Source organism: Lethenteron reissneri, chromosome 19, assembly GCF_015708825.2.
Source record: "Lethenteron reissneri isolate LAM-NWPU_2019-01 chromosome 19, ASM1570882v1, whole genome shotgun sequence".
Taxonomy (NCBI): Eukaryota; Metazoa; Chordata; class Hyperoartia; order Petromyzontiformes; family Petromyzontidae; genus Lethenteron; species Lethenteron reissneri.
The window spans coordinates 7,724,215-7,737,568 of record NC_083797.1 but is presented as its reverse complement, the minus strand read 5'-3'; the positions used below and the strand labels follow the sequence as shown (position 1 = coordinate 7,737,568).

Genomic DNA, 13,354 nt, shown 5'->3' with positions numbered 1-13,354 from the left:
CGGTTGTGATGGAAGAAACATGTGGGAATGAAGGGGCATAAGGAGAGGAAGAGAGGGCAAGAGGGTGGGAATGAATAGAGACCATGAACTTGGCTGGTAAAGTTAATCACAAATCTGTGCTGTAATTACAAATCAATGAAGTTACTAATTTCAACATGAGGTTTATGATAAAAGACAACCTCTAAATATCTACACAATCTCAACACATACGTCAACAACACTGTTTTCTTTAAGAAAAAAAATATATAACAGGTGACATTTCAGGCAATGGCTTTTCTTCACATCAAATAAGTATCACAAAATAAATCGTCTGTGTATCATCAACTAATTTGTCAAAAAATACACATAGTATCTACTTGCATAGTACTGACAACAGTGCAAAGGCAAGCTTAGAGAATGACATAACGTAAATAAGAATTAATAATGAAGTCACATTAACTTACGTCAAATCCATGAGTTCCGTCTATTCCTGGAATGCCTGGGTCACCCCTGATGCTCTGCAATGGCAAGAAGGCATGCGTGATTCAACACCGCGGAGAAGTCTGCATTGACGACAAAACACCCTCACAATTCCACCTGCTACAACAATTAGACCTGAATGTGACACTGGTATCATTCATGTCTTTCCGTATGCATTGTGGAGTTTCCACTGACATTTTCCCAAGTGGCAATTTTTGGCCATGCTGTGTTGTTTCTAAGGTGCAAAACAAAGAACTAATACATAATTTAATTATACGAAATAATAAAATGTACAGGTCACATGCAATACCACATTTGTGGGAAATGTCACGATGCTTCAATAGACAAAATAACTAAACACATACTATATATGCTGAGAAAACACATTGGCCAATGAAAACAAGTCTAAAGTTCGTCTAATAATATGATACTGACAGTTTTAATACACGTAATAAATGAAAGCATTGTTACCTTTTTCCCTTTAACTCCGTTTGGTCCAATTGGTCCTGGCAAACCCTAATCAACACAACAATTCGCGTCAATGTTAATTTGTCACGGACGTGGCAGAAAAGTAAGGTTAATTCGTTTAAAATGACACAAGGTGAAATTCCACTGTCTGTTTGCGTGATAATAGCAACATTAAATCACATTTACAGCTAAAAACACAGGATGTTATTTTTAACACAAGTTGAGCAAATATGTTATCAATGCAATGTCAATATCGCTTCCAATATATGGTTTTAATAATTGCTTTTTGGTATCAACCCTACCTCCCGTGATGTATGTATAATGAACTTCTTTCGCACCGTACATAACCAACCGTGCTAATTGGAGCCGCGGGAAGTGGGAGGCAGAGGTCGCAACCGGGTACCCGATACCCGGCTACCCGTACCCGGCCGGGTACGGATACGGGTAGCCGTTTGCGACCCTGGTGCGGCCGGGTACGGGTAGGCCGTGAGTCACTGGTGAGTAACCGTTTGTCACTCATTTCGGGTAGGGTACGGGTACGGGTAGGGAACGGTTACCCGTACCCGGCCGGGTACGGGTACCCATTTGCGACCCTGGTGCGACCGGGTACGGGTAAGGACCTCAGCTGGGAGGTGATGGACCGTCAATGCAGGCAATAGAATCTCAGCTATTTAAAGTAATCTTGGTAAGATTAAAATCTTGGTAAGATTAAAACACAGATGTGCAAAATCTGACGGGATTCAAATGAACCTGGTGCCACCTCCCCAAAAACAGAACCACGTCCAATCTGTGCCCATCACATCACCCACAGGAGGTAGAGCTAACCCCCCGTACTCACCATTGGAACCTCATTTGCCAGTAAAAAATATGATAATTGGTTTTTTACCCTTCTATCTGGCAACAAAACTGACACCTTTTTTTTACAAGGAGTCATGTTTGCATAGACCACAATACCTGCAGTCATAATGCAAACAAAAAACACACAACTCTGATAATGTATGCACTGTCCCATACTCGTCAACGGTGGAACGCGGCACTACGGCGGGGTTCACATTGCTGGTGTCTTACTCACCGGTTGTCCTTTTGGTCCTGGTTCTCCCGGTATACCTGCATCTCCAACCACACCCTAGTTGACATGCACGTTGCACTCAATGTCAGAGGTGAAAACGTTCAGGTGGGTCACCTGCACCCGATCGACGGATCTTAAGCGCAATGCAGAGTGAGAGGCAGGGGCGTCCCCGCGGGGTGTCGGGTAGACTGCCCTGGGCCCTGCACTTTGGAGGGGCGGATGGGTCCCCACGCTTCGTCGTCACGGTGTCAGATGTCACACTTCCGGTTTAGTTTCATAATCAGAATCTTTAAATTTCGATTTAAAGCTTTCGTGACTGCAGGGATTCATCTTCTTGGTTCTTTCGGTAAAGTCACGTAGAATGGAAATAATAAAATAAAAAATGTTTTATTTTTATTATTTTTTTATTTCCATTCTACGTGACTTTACCGAAAGAACCAATGAAGACAGAATCATGAAGTATACTGGAGTACATCCAATGAGGTCTGAAGCTGTGTTTCACAGATGTCCAGTAATGTATGTTGAATTTCTTTCACACCATACATAGTCAAACGTGCTAATCGATAGGGGCGGGTGAGAACGTTTACAACAACAAAACAGTACAAAATCACGATAGGAGTGCTAAGTATAGGAAAGGTAAGTTTGAAGGTGTTGGGTGGGCCCATACGGTGTGATTTTCCCCAGGCCCTGTACACCCCCCCTCCCCTGCCCAATGGATGGCCCTGGTGATAGGTTTATAGACACCTCATGAGATCTAACAACCCTCCCCTCTTTACCTTATTTTATCACCTTCGTTGACAAATCAGATCAATGTGTATCAGCAGAGTGTTGGCGGGCAACATCTTGAGAGGTTTTAAAATAAAATGCAGTTTTCTTGATTATTTCTGATAGTTTCTGTGCTACCATGATTACTTACAGTCCCTTGGGGGTTGTTTGACCATGCTTAATCGTGATGGTCTGAAGCACAATATCATGTATTATCATCAGGTGCTTCACAACGAGAAAGGTGGCCAGGTGTGGCGCTGGCCACCGGCCTCCTCGTATTCCGTGCCGGCCTTCGTAGGTGGCACTCGCTAACAGCACTTTGCCCAACACTCTGTTAAGGCTATACGGGGGATCTTTGTATTTTGTAAATTATCCCAAAAAGGTAGTGCCTGCCAACACAAAAACTCTGGCGCTCCGCCACGGGAAGTGATCTGCCTTTGTCAAGGCGCTCTTCCCCCTCCAACCCAGCTTAAATATACGCTCCCAAGCCTGGTGGTGTTCATTCAGACGCTGTCTTTCCGACAGACCTGTTCTTCACCTGAGGACGGCTGATTGCGTTGTGGCTGAAACGTCGTGAGAATTATTTTATTATGTTTTATTTTTATTATTTCCCTTCTACGTTACTTTACCAAAAGAACCAAGAAGATGATCTACTGCCATCACCATTCTCTCTCTTTACAGGAGAAAGCCGTGCTGTCGACTCCCGTTATTTACAGTTTGAAGCGACGATATAAAGTTCGCGCGTGCGCTTTAGGGATGTTTGCAGTGAGCTGGATTACCGGCGGTCCAAACGGGCCCCTCGGTCCTTGCTTGCCGATGTTACCCCTGAAGCCCTGTGCGCATGCGTAACACGTCGTACAACAAGCATCAGCAGCATTCTGTGCAACTTGCAACGATGATTATTAGGTGTTCTAAACTTACACGAAAAAAAATTCAGTCATTGGAAAGCATCACCTCTTGTTAATGTTTTACGAATCTTCAGTATCTCACCTTTACTCCTAAAAATCCAGGAATGCCATAATCTCCGGATGATCCAATGTCTCCCTGAAAAATAAAAAAACACATGCATGTGAACGGCGCCTTTTTAAGGGATGCACTTTGTGTGTGTGCGGGTTTGAGATTGAGGATTGCACAGTAAAGCTGGGGGTTTCACCATCAAATTTGTAATCAGTAGAAAAATAGGACGATCATGCACAGTGCAATTATTCTTGCAAAGATGTTCATCGTTGTTTGATTGCTTTTGGTTATTATGCAAATGTAAGTTGCAACACTGTGTTCGCTATACATTGCGTGCGAGTGACATTAAGTTGGCTGTGTCCATATGGATGTTTGCTCGGTGATGGTGTAAGGCATAATGAGCAAACCCAGCAAAGAGGCTCAAGTGGCTCTGGATTCATGAAAAAATCGGGGCGCACCATGGATCAGCTCAAATTCAACGACAGAATCGATTTCTGTCATCTTTGTCTCATCCACATCCCTCATTCTCTGATTTCACTACATCTCTATTTTTGTTGACATTTGTCTGATCTCAATACATCTATATATGAACCTTATGGCGGTACCCCGGGGTGCCATAGGCTCTCGCATAATGTCCGCGATGCAGTCGTTTTTAGTCTGTTGATGGTCGGCGATGCGGCAATCGACTCATCTCGACGAGCTGTACGCGATGCACCACTACGGTGCCTACGAGCATTCAGGGTTTCAGCGCAATCGTCCTCGCTGCGTTTCAACATCGCGGAGTAGCACTGATTTCGGAACGATTGGTACCCCAGAAATAACATATTTAATTAAATTTTGATTTAAAGCTTTCGTGACTGCAGGGATTAATCTTCTTTGTTCTTTCGGTAAAGTCACGTAGAAGGGAAGTAATAAAATAATAAAAATAAAACATAATAAAATTATTCTTACGTGGTGTGTTGTGTTGTGCAACACAACACTACACACCACGTAAGTAATTATTCTTACGTGGTGTGTTGTGTTGTGCAACACAACACTACACACCACGTAAGAATAATTTTATTATGTTTTATTTTTATTATTTTATTACTTCCCTTCTACGTGACTTTACCGAAAGAACCAAGAAGAACATATTTAATTGCCTCGGCCATTCTGTATTATTTGGTACCCCGGGGTACCGCCATGAGGATCATTTATCGTATCTACATCTCGTCCGTCCTCTCGCTAGAATTTTACGAATTTAAAGGAGGAGGCCCCCAAAGTGAATGTCTGCTTAGGGCCCCCAATGGGCGAGCAGCAGCGCCGCTGTTCACTGCAGGTGTGGTGCAAAGTGGCGGCGACATGTGTGTGTGTGTGATGAATCATCTTGATGTATTTGGGTGTCCACCTTGTCTCCTTTGCGACCAGGCAAACCATCTTGGCCTGGGGACCCCATGAAGCCCTAGAAAAACAAAAGAACCCATCAGTTAAATGTCTGTCACATTTATAAACGAATGCATATTCATGACGGTGATATTCCGCACCTCCGAATAGCACAGTTGGCTACGTACGGTGCAAAAGAAGTTCACCATACATAAAACAGGGTCAAATATAACAAGTGCTGCTATTGTCAAACCGGGAATGATCATATATTAGCAACAATTGTCCTGCATATGCTTAGCAATTTCAAAGTATACATTTACAATCGGTCTCTAGGGAATATTTATTGCTTAAGTTGATGTACTTGACAAAAAAAACTTAAATACCAAGGTAGCCTCTTTCCAAAGGCAAGAACCCCTCTAAATCCCATGCCCGGATTGGCGTGGCTCATGTTGTTGATGATGTCACCAAGCCTCGCCCATCATCACCTCCAGTCCAGGGGCACACGTTGGAACGGTTGGGCAGGGGGTGGTGCAACTTTTTTCCCCCCCAATGATTGAATCAGTGGAATAATTGGAAAGCTCAGCTCTACTATAAAGATTGTGCTTCTGGGCAATCCAACACTTGCCTTGACGCCGGTGTGTCCCTGGGGCCCTGTGTTGCCGTAAGGTCCCAGTTCTCCCTGAACAAGACAGCACACACACACACAAAAACCCTTTCACGTCTCAACACAAGTGTGGCCATGGCAAATCAGGAGGGCACAGCTAAGGCGAAGTAAACAAAAACAAGCAGTGGCACAGCATCAATGAATGATACATGTTGCTGTTGGTGTTGGTATGGCAATCATTTTTTTGACACCCCTACCGATGCAACAACAATAAACGACCCGCGTGAAATGCCAGACGTTGTACAGCCTTGGGTAAGCAGAGGCGACCGTTTTATTCGAGTCCTCTCCAGGTGTTCGTGATGAGAGTGGATGCACTGCGAGGTTGTACTGCACTCACCCGAGGCCCCAACTGTCCAGGGCTGCCCTTCTCTCCTTTGTCTCCCGGCACGCCCTGTGCATATAAACAAACACCACGCCCCATCACCATCGACGGCATTCTTCTTCTTCTTCTAATTTTGCCTTTGTTCCCACAATGTTATCTCAAACTGTCTGTCTGGTCGGCGGTGTCACGTCCATTCGCGACTCCGCAGAGCGGTGCGTTCCGTCTGCGGAAGAAGCTGTCGCAGAACTACTTCTGAAGTCTCTTAAGGTGACAGCACTAGGAGGCGACGCGTTTACATCCAAAACATTACGCAAGAAAATCGCATGAGATGCTAAGATAATTTAAATTTCTCTGCAGCTATTTTTTTTGGCTGCAGATCATTGCTTCATTTCCTCTTATCGCTCTAAAAGCAAATTTTATAATAATACGATCTCTTAAGTATGTGGAACAATTCTTTGATCAATATCAGTTCTTGCATTCACGACAGATACATCGACATCTTTTGATACATATACACCGTACGTAATGGGGATACACATCACTCATTACACACAAAGTTATTGCCATAAATGAACCACGATACCTCATTGATCACGTCAAGGAGCATAAACCATCATGCAACCGGTCATTTTGGCATCCGTTTTTGGCTAACCATCGAATAAAAATGGTCAACTCATCGTGAGCTTTCATATGCGCTTCCGCGGCCGTCTGGAACGCTCTTCCTTCCGATATTAGGAAGCCACTGGAGCTATGCACTTTCAAATCTAGATGGAAAACTAATTTCATTAGAACTGCTTTTTGTGTTTAGTTTGTTGTCCTTCCCTCGCACCTCCGATTAGTACGTTTGGCGACATACGGTGCGAAAGAGGTTCAACATACATACATCTGGAGCCAACAGAGGTGCTACCATTCACAGAAAGTAGCTTCATCTCCAATAGGTGGTGGGAGAGGGCCTGTGGATCGTTCCACTCTCTATGGCGTGAACACGATTCCTGCATAGAGTCCAAGAAACAGTATTCACATTTAAATAAATAGAAAAAACCTAAACACAATTTGTATTTATTTCACGTGGCTCGTTCCTTCAAATAATAGTTTTCAGTGCCATTGAAGTGTAGAAGCCTCCTCCTCCTCCTCACCAAGAGCCCTGCCTCTCCTCCTCGCCCTGTGATTCCTGGGGCCCCGTGCAGGCCCTGCCATCCAAAACAGAAGAACAAAAACAGTCACAGAGTGTCGCGTCGTCTCCTCTCCTACGAATTTTATTTGTCGGCTCAATTAGCCCACCTACTGTCGACACATCTTACCAGAATAACAACCGCGTTACCTGAGGAGGTGCTTTTGATTGGTGGCGGCCGCTGAGTGAGTGTGCTTGTGGGGTGCGGAGGTCCGATCTGCGTTACTTCCAGCGACAAGCAGTCACCATACGTTGTCCAGTCTCGGATGTAACCGTTTGTAAATCTTTAAACCGTGCAAGCATTATTTTTTTGGCGATTTTTTAGCATTATCCCATTTTCTTTTTTTTTCTCAAGTGGGTCATCACGACACAAGCCCCCCCACCCCCCTATGGACCCGACTGGCCCCAGCTGCCAAATGCTTTTCACGATGTTTGAAAGGCGAACGGAGTGGAACCCTGAGCGATACTCACCATCTTGCCGACCCTTCCCACGTCGCCAGTCTCACCCGCCCACCCTTTCTCTCCCTGTGATGATGCACATGCACACACGCACACACACACGCACGCACACACACGCGCACACACGCACGCACGCACACGCACGCACGCACACACGCACACACACGCGCACGCACGCACGCACACGCACGCACGCACACACACACGCACACACACGCGCACACACGCACACACACACACACGCACACACACGCACGCACACACACACGCGCACACAAACGCGCACACACACACACGCACACACACGTGCACACACACACGCACACACACACACGCACACACACGCGCACACAAACGCGCACACACGCACACACACACGCACACACGCGCGCACACACACACGCAGACACACGCGCACACACACACGCGCGCACACACACACGCAGACACACGCGCACACACACATACACGCGCACACACACGCACGCACACACGTACACACACACGCACACACACACGCACGCACCAATACAGGGAAGCGCGTATGTGTTATTGCAGTACAGGCATTGAATCTTGACTTAAAGCTTTCGTGAATGCAGAAATTCATGTTATTTGGGTCTTTCGGTAAGGTCACGTAGGTAGAAAAATAATTTTAAAAAATCACGACGTTTCGATCTCAACACAAGAAATGGTCATCAGGTGAAAAAAACATGATCACCTGAGGACGATTGCTTGTGTTGCGATCGAAACGTCGTGATTTTTAAAATAATTTTTCTATCTCCGTGACTTTACCGAAAGACCCAAAGAGAGTAAGCATTGAATCCTATGCTGATCTCAGGACTGAAGGTCGAGATGGGGCTCTCCATGCCATTTAACATCTCCTGGCCTTCCTACCTCAAGATAATTGATGATCATTCGTTTCCCCTCCTCTCGGTGACTGTGTCACGTGTGCTTAATGTGTATATCTACATATGCAACAGACATTGCCATATATTAACGATATGAGCTGTGTTAAGAATGTGAGAGTCACGACTCAATTATAATGTGGTTCGAATGGACAGACCAATGATTACAGCTTTGGCCACATGCCCCTGTGTTACTGCTTTTTTACTTCAGATCTCAAAGCACAGAAATGTTGCAAAGTAAAATTCAAAATTAGCATGAATGCTCATCTAAATCGTTGAATGCTACATGATATATACTTGGGTACAGCATGATGGCAAGTATAAGGCTTATTAAAAGGCTTACGTGAAAATGAAGTGTGGTAAATGGTTGAATGCTGCATGATAAACATTACATTTCAGTACAATGATGCATGAGTGTATCTTTGAGTGATTGTTCAAGGTGAGGCGTAATATAAGTGTGACATTATTAGTATTAATTATGACATTAAATATTCTCTACCCACATCGCATTATCCACCTGAACAGACTTGCACAACTCCCTCTGCTCACTTGCCAGGTTATTACTTGCAAATGAGGCTGGCTATAGATAGTATAAACACGTATTATTTTTTCTCCTCACTGTATTGCATTGTCTGAGTAGGAATCTAATGGCGCTTAATGAGCGGCAGATTTTGTGCCAGAATGGCGTCACGTGTGTGAGCAAAAATCAAATCGACTTTGCTTGACTATCCTGCCCTCTTGGGTTCTTACATCGGGTGAACGTTTTGGAACCACCTAAGTTTCGTCTCTCGGCATCTCCATTCCGCCATCTCTGTCCCTCATTTAAACCGGCTCCGTTAAAAATCCCCAACATTCTAAGTGTGAACGCAATTTGACAACACAATTGCCGTTATTTTAAGCTCGATTTTTTAGTTTGTTGGAATCTGCAATTGTGGATCGCTCTCAAGTTGTCCGCCGGCCGAGTCGCCCCCCGTTGTAAAAGAGCTGCCTGACTCAATGTGGATTTTTACACGGCGGGAAAAACGAACCTCCCATTCTGATTTTGCAACAAAAACGAACGTTGCCCACCTGAGTGCCGGGCGTTCCCGGAAGGCCCGAGTCCCCGTAGGAGCAAGCGCAGTCACCGTCACTGCTGTCCTCGTCCTCGGGCTCGTATCCCAGTGTGAGCGATTCCGGTGGCGACAGCGTCACTCCGAGCACCGACGAACACTGGCGGTAAGCGTGCGTGCGCGCGCGTGTGGGTCACGATCGGTGTGAACTAAACTATCAAAAATACCTCTTCTTGGTTCTTTCGGTAAAGTCACGTAGAAGACAGCGTCTGAATTCAAACGCTGTCTCCTGAATTCAGACGCTGTCTCCCCGACAGACCTGGTCTTCACCTGAGGACGCCTGCTTGCGTTGTGGCCGAAACGTCGTGAGAATTATTTTATTATGTTTTATTTTTATAATTTTATTATTTCCCTTCTACGTGACTTTACCGAAAGAACCAAGAAGATGAATCCCTGCAGTCACGAAAGTTTTAAATCGAAATTTAACAAAATCTAGAAAAAAAAATACTAGAATTTTTTGTATTTATGTTACCAGCTGTAAGGCCCACTGAGCTATGCAGATAGCACTTTCTCAGAAGCGACCTGACGATCACAAATGAGAGCGCTACGAAGTGGCTTATCATCATGTGGACATTCATAACACCCAAATACCCTAAACACATGATAGCGCTATGAAGTGGCTTATCATCATGTGGACATTTATAACACCCAAATACCCTAAACACATGTTGAATCTAAATGTGGAGGGAATTACCGGAGGACCCATAGAAAAATCCAAGCGACCACGGGGAGAACATGCAAACTTCAAGTATACATGCGTCAGGGTTGGGATTGAATCCACGACCTATTGTATACCAGGCGAGGTAGTTAACATCTTTCCACCGTGCCACCCAACAATGTGCGGGCGGGAATGATGAGACGTTTTGTACATTCGCGAGTGTCACCTTTGTCTTATTCTCCATCGGACATCGTTTGGCTAAACGTTTTTGCCCCAATAGCGGAACACATCCTAATTAAGTACAGGGTAGAAATGTGACGCCTTTGCTGTTTTTGCATTGAATAGGACCCGATGGATTAAATGGGAGTCCTGTTGCTCATAATATCTGGCGTACAAGCAAGCGTTTGTTTAAAAAGCCTGACTCTGCTGACAGGACCCAGCCATTTGAAGCCAGTCGAGAGCTTGCTTGCTTAAACAAATGCTGCTGGATATTTGTCTAGAAAGCCAATATTATTATTACGATGATTTACCTATGTATATGTGGAGACACAGAATGGAGCTCTGCTTCTCTTTGCTTTGGCAAACATCCGTAGTGTCTACACCTTGTTGTTTCAATAATATTTTACACTTCTAAAGTGCCTTTCACCCAAAGATCACAAGGCGCTGTACAAGACAAGGAGACACACGCAGGCTCACGGCAATAATATTTAGCACCAAAACAAGGCCATTAAAAATAAGTGAGTCTCAAAGAGCGATTTAATAAAACAGGGAGTTAGCAGAGCAAGCCACCAACACACACCCTTGTGAAAGCTACGTTTTAGTGGATGTTTAATCTGCTGTATAACAGTTTACTGATTGCCTTGCATAACATTATATTTATTTTAAAGCAGTTTAAATACAGATTATAAAAAAAAACTTACCCGATCGTCATCCTGTGTTGCATGAAAACGCAAACAAAGAACAGATACAAATTAAAATTCACACTTTTCAAAATGAGCACGAGTGGCTCTATCACATTATTACAATGTGTTGCTACTGTACTTATATAAGCTACATTAGAATAGGCAGATGACTCCTAGACAGTATATTTTTTGTTAGGAAGCAGTATTATTATTCACTTTAGTTTTTTACGGCAAAGAATAAAGGACGCTATAGTCAGCTGGCACACATGTTTGAGTGGAGGTCATGTCGAGGTCTTAGAGAAACAAAGAACCACTGTGATGTTTGACATTGCGGCCTCATGAATAATTCCCATCAAACTTCAGTAACAAAACTGCAGTTGGGTAATCTTCTTGGTTCTTTCGGTAAAGTCACGTAGAATGGAAATAATAAAATAATAAAAATAAAATATCATAAAATAATTCTCACGACATTTCGGCCACAACGCAAGCAGCCGTCCTCAGGTGAAGAACAGGTCTGTCGAGAAGACAGAGTCTCGACAGACCTGTTCTTCACCTGAGGACGGCTGCTTGCGTTGTGGCCGAAACGTCGTGAGAATTGTTTTATGATATTGTATTTTTATTATTTTATTATTTCCATTCTACGTGACTTTACCGAAAGAACCAAGAAGATGAATCTCTGCAGTCACGAAAGCTTTAAATCGAAATGCAGCTGGGTAAGTTGTAATTTGCATTTGAAAGCTGTACATGTGCTCAAAAATATTTGTTTAAGGTTACAGCAGCTTCCCGTCGCATATCCCACCGATGAGTATCCACCCTGAGCAATTAAAGTTTCAAGTTTCATTTATTTGGTGTAGCCCTGTGAGCCATGCGGCTCTTAAGTCGGGTGCAACCGCAACAAACAAAATATGAACGGAGAACATCTTAAAGCGACAACCACCCACTGCCAGTGCAGTAGTTGCGCGTTGCGTGACTGTCATTCTCTTTACACGTTCAAATACCCGATATTTTCACATATCCGCTTGTCTATTATTTGTTATACATAATCGTCCCCCCCCCCCCTCCATCGTTTTTAAACAGCCAAGGATATACCCGAAGAGTATCAGAGGGCAGGGCGAGACGGCGTGTAAGAAAACGCGCGATTGGCACAGCGAGTCACTAACACCCTCGTGATCAGGGACCTGAAGAGAGCACCTGGGCTTGCTACTCTCACGTAGAGGGGGGGGGGGGTGGAAGGAACATTCCAGCGTATTTCTTAGTCCCCGGTGAGTTGTATACGTGACATTGCACAGTACTGCGCGGTAACGTTTTTTTCTTTCTATTAAGCGGAATGTGTGTGTTTTTCGCTGATGCGTCGATGCTGGGATGAGTCAAGATTGGTGGTTGAATCTCTCACCACAGAGGGCAGCTCACAGCAGGTCTCAGTCGCTGCCTTTTCCGCATCACAGTAAATCTGCAACTGCTGGATGTCAATCTGCACAGCGGACAGAACCACACACGTGGATGTGATTGTTAGTTCAAGGCATCATTTTTTTAAGTGCAGCTTGTGTTGAAAAAAAGCATTAAATTCAATCAAATAAATAATCCAACTCTGACATCGGTGGCGAGTGATTGGTGAACTGACGCGGGGCCACTCCACCCTTTTACCAACCCACAGAGACCAGCATGGATCAGTATGGTCAAATACACCCTATAACTGGCATGGTTGTGGCAGGCCTTCAACCAACAACGGCTCATGATGATTGAAAATGCAAAGCAGTCCCAACATTATTTTTGATTAAATTCTACATTTTGTTACGATGATAAAATTAAATATGAGCCAAACTCGTCGTAATCGGGCTCAGAATGGCAGCCACCGTTTAAATATCTTGCAAATGAGACTTTCCACGTCTCTCGAGCTCTCGTTTATGGTCAAAATAATACGGTAAAGATAAATCCGATGCCGAGAAATGGTATTAGAATTGTAACTTGGTTTAGATGTTCATGAGATGAAGCTCCCAAGACACATGTAGTCATGACCACCGAAACCTGGGACTGTGCGGCCATGGATATGAAGTGGATGCAGTAAACATGGTGTTTGAAAGAGG

At 44.4% G+C, this 13,354-nt stretch overlaps 1 protein-coding gene across 1 annotated transcript in view; it reads right to left on the bottom strand.

Moving 5' to 3' along the window:
• LOC133344039 (collagen alpha-1(XXII) chain-like) overlaps positions 1-13,354 on the bottom strand; it is a 40,647-nt gene that overhangs the window by 12,775 nt on the left and 14,518 nt on the right. The window contains exons 7-19 of the mRNA XM_061553990.1: positions 12,664-12,741; positions 11,289-11,300; positions 9,670-9,810; positions 7,709-7,762; positions 7,203-7,256; positions 6,082-6,135; positions 5,706-5,759; positions 5,106-5,159; positions 3,752-3,805; positions 3,541-3,594; positions 2,000-2,053; positions 931-975; positions 444-497 (exon numbers count right to left, since the gene is read on the bottom strand). Coding sequence (XP_061409974.1) covers positions 444-497; positions 931-975; positions 2,000-2,053; positions 3,541-3,594; positions 3,752-3,805; positions 5,106-5,159; positions 5,706-5,759; positions 6,082-6,135; positions 7,203-7,256; positions 7,709-7,762; positions 9,670-9,810; positions 11,289-11,300; positions 12,664-12,741 — 762 coding nt within the window. The remainder of the gene's footprint in view (positions 1-443; positions 498-930; positions 976-1,999; positions 2,054-3,540; positions 3,595-3,751; positions 3,806-5,105; positions 5,160-5,705; positions 5,760-6,081; positions 6,136-7,202; positions 7,257-7,708; positions 7,763-9,669; positions 9,811-11,288; positions 11,301-12,663; positions 12,742-13,354) is intronic.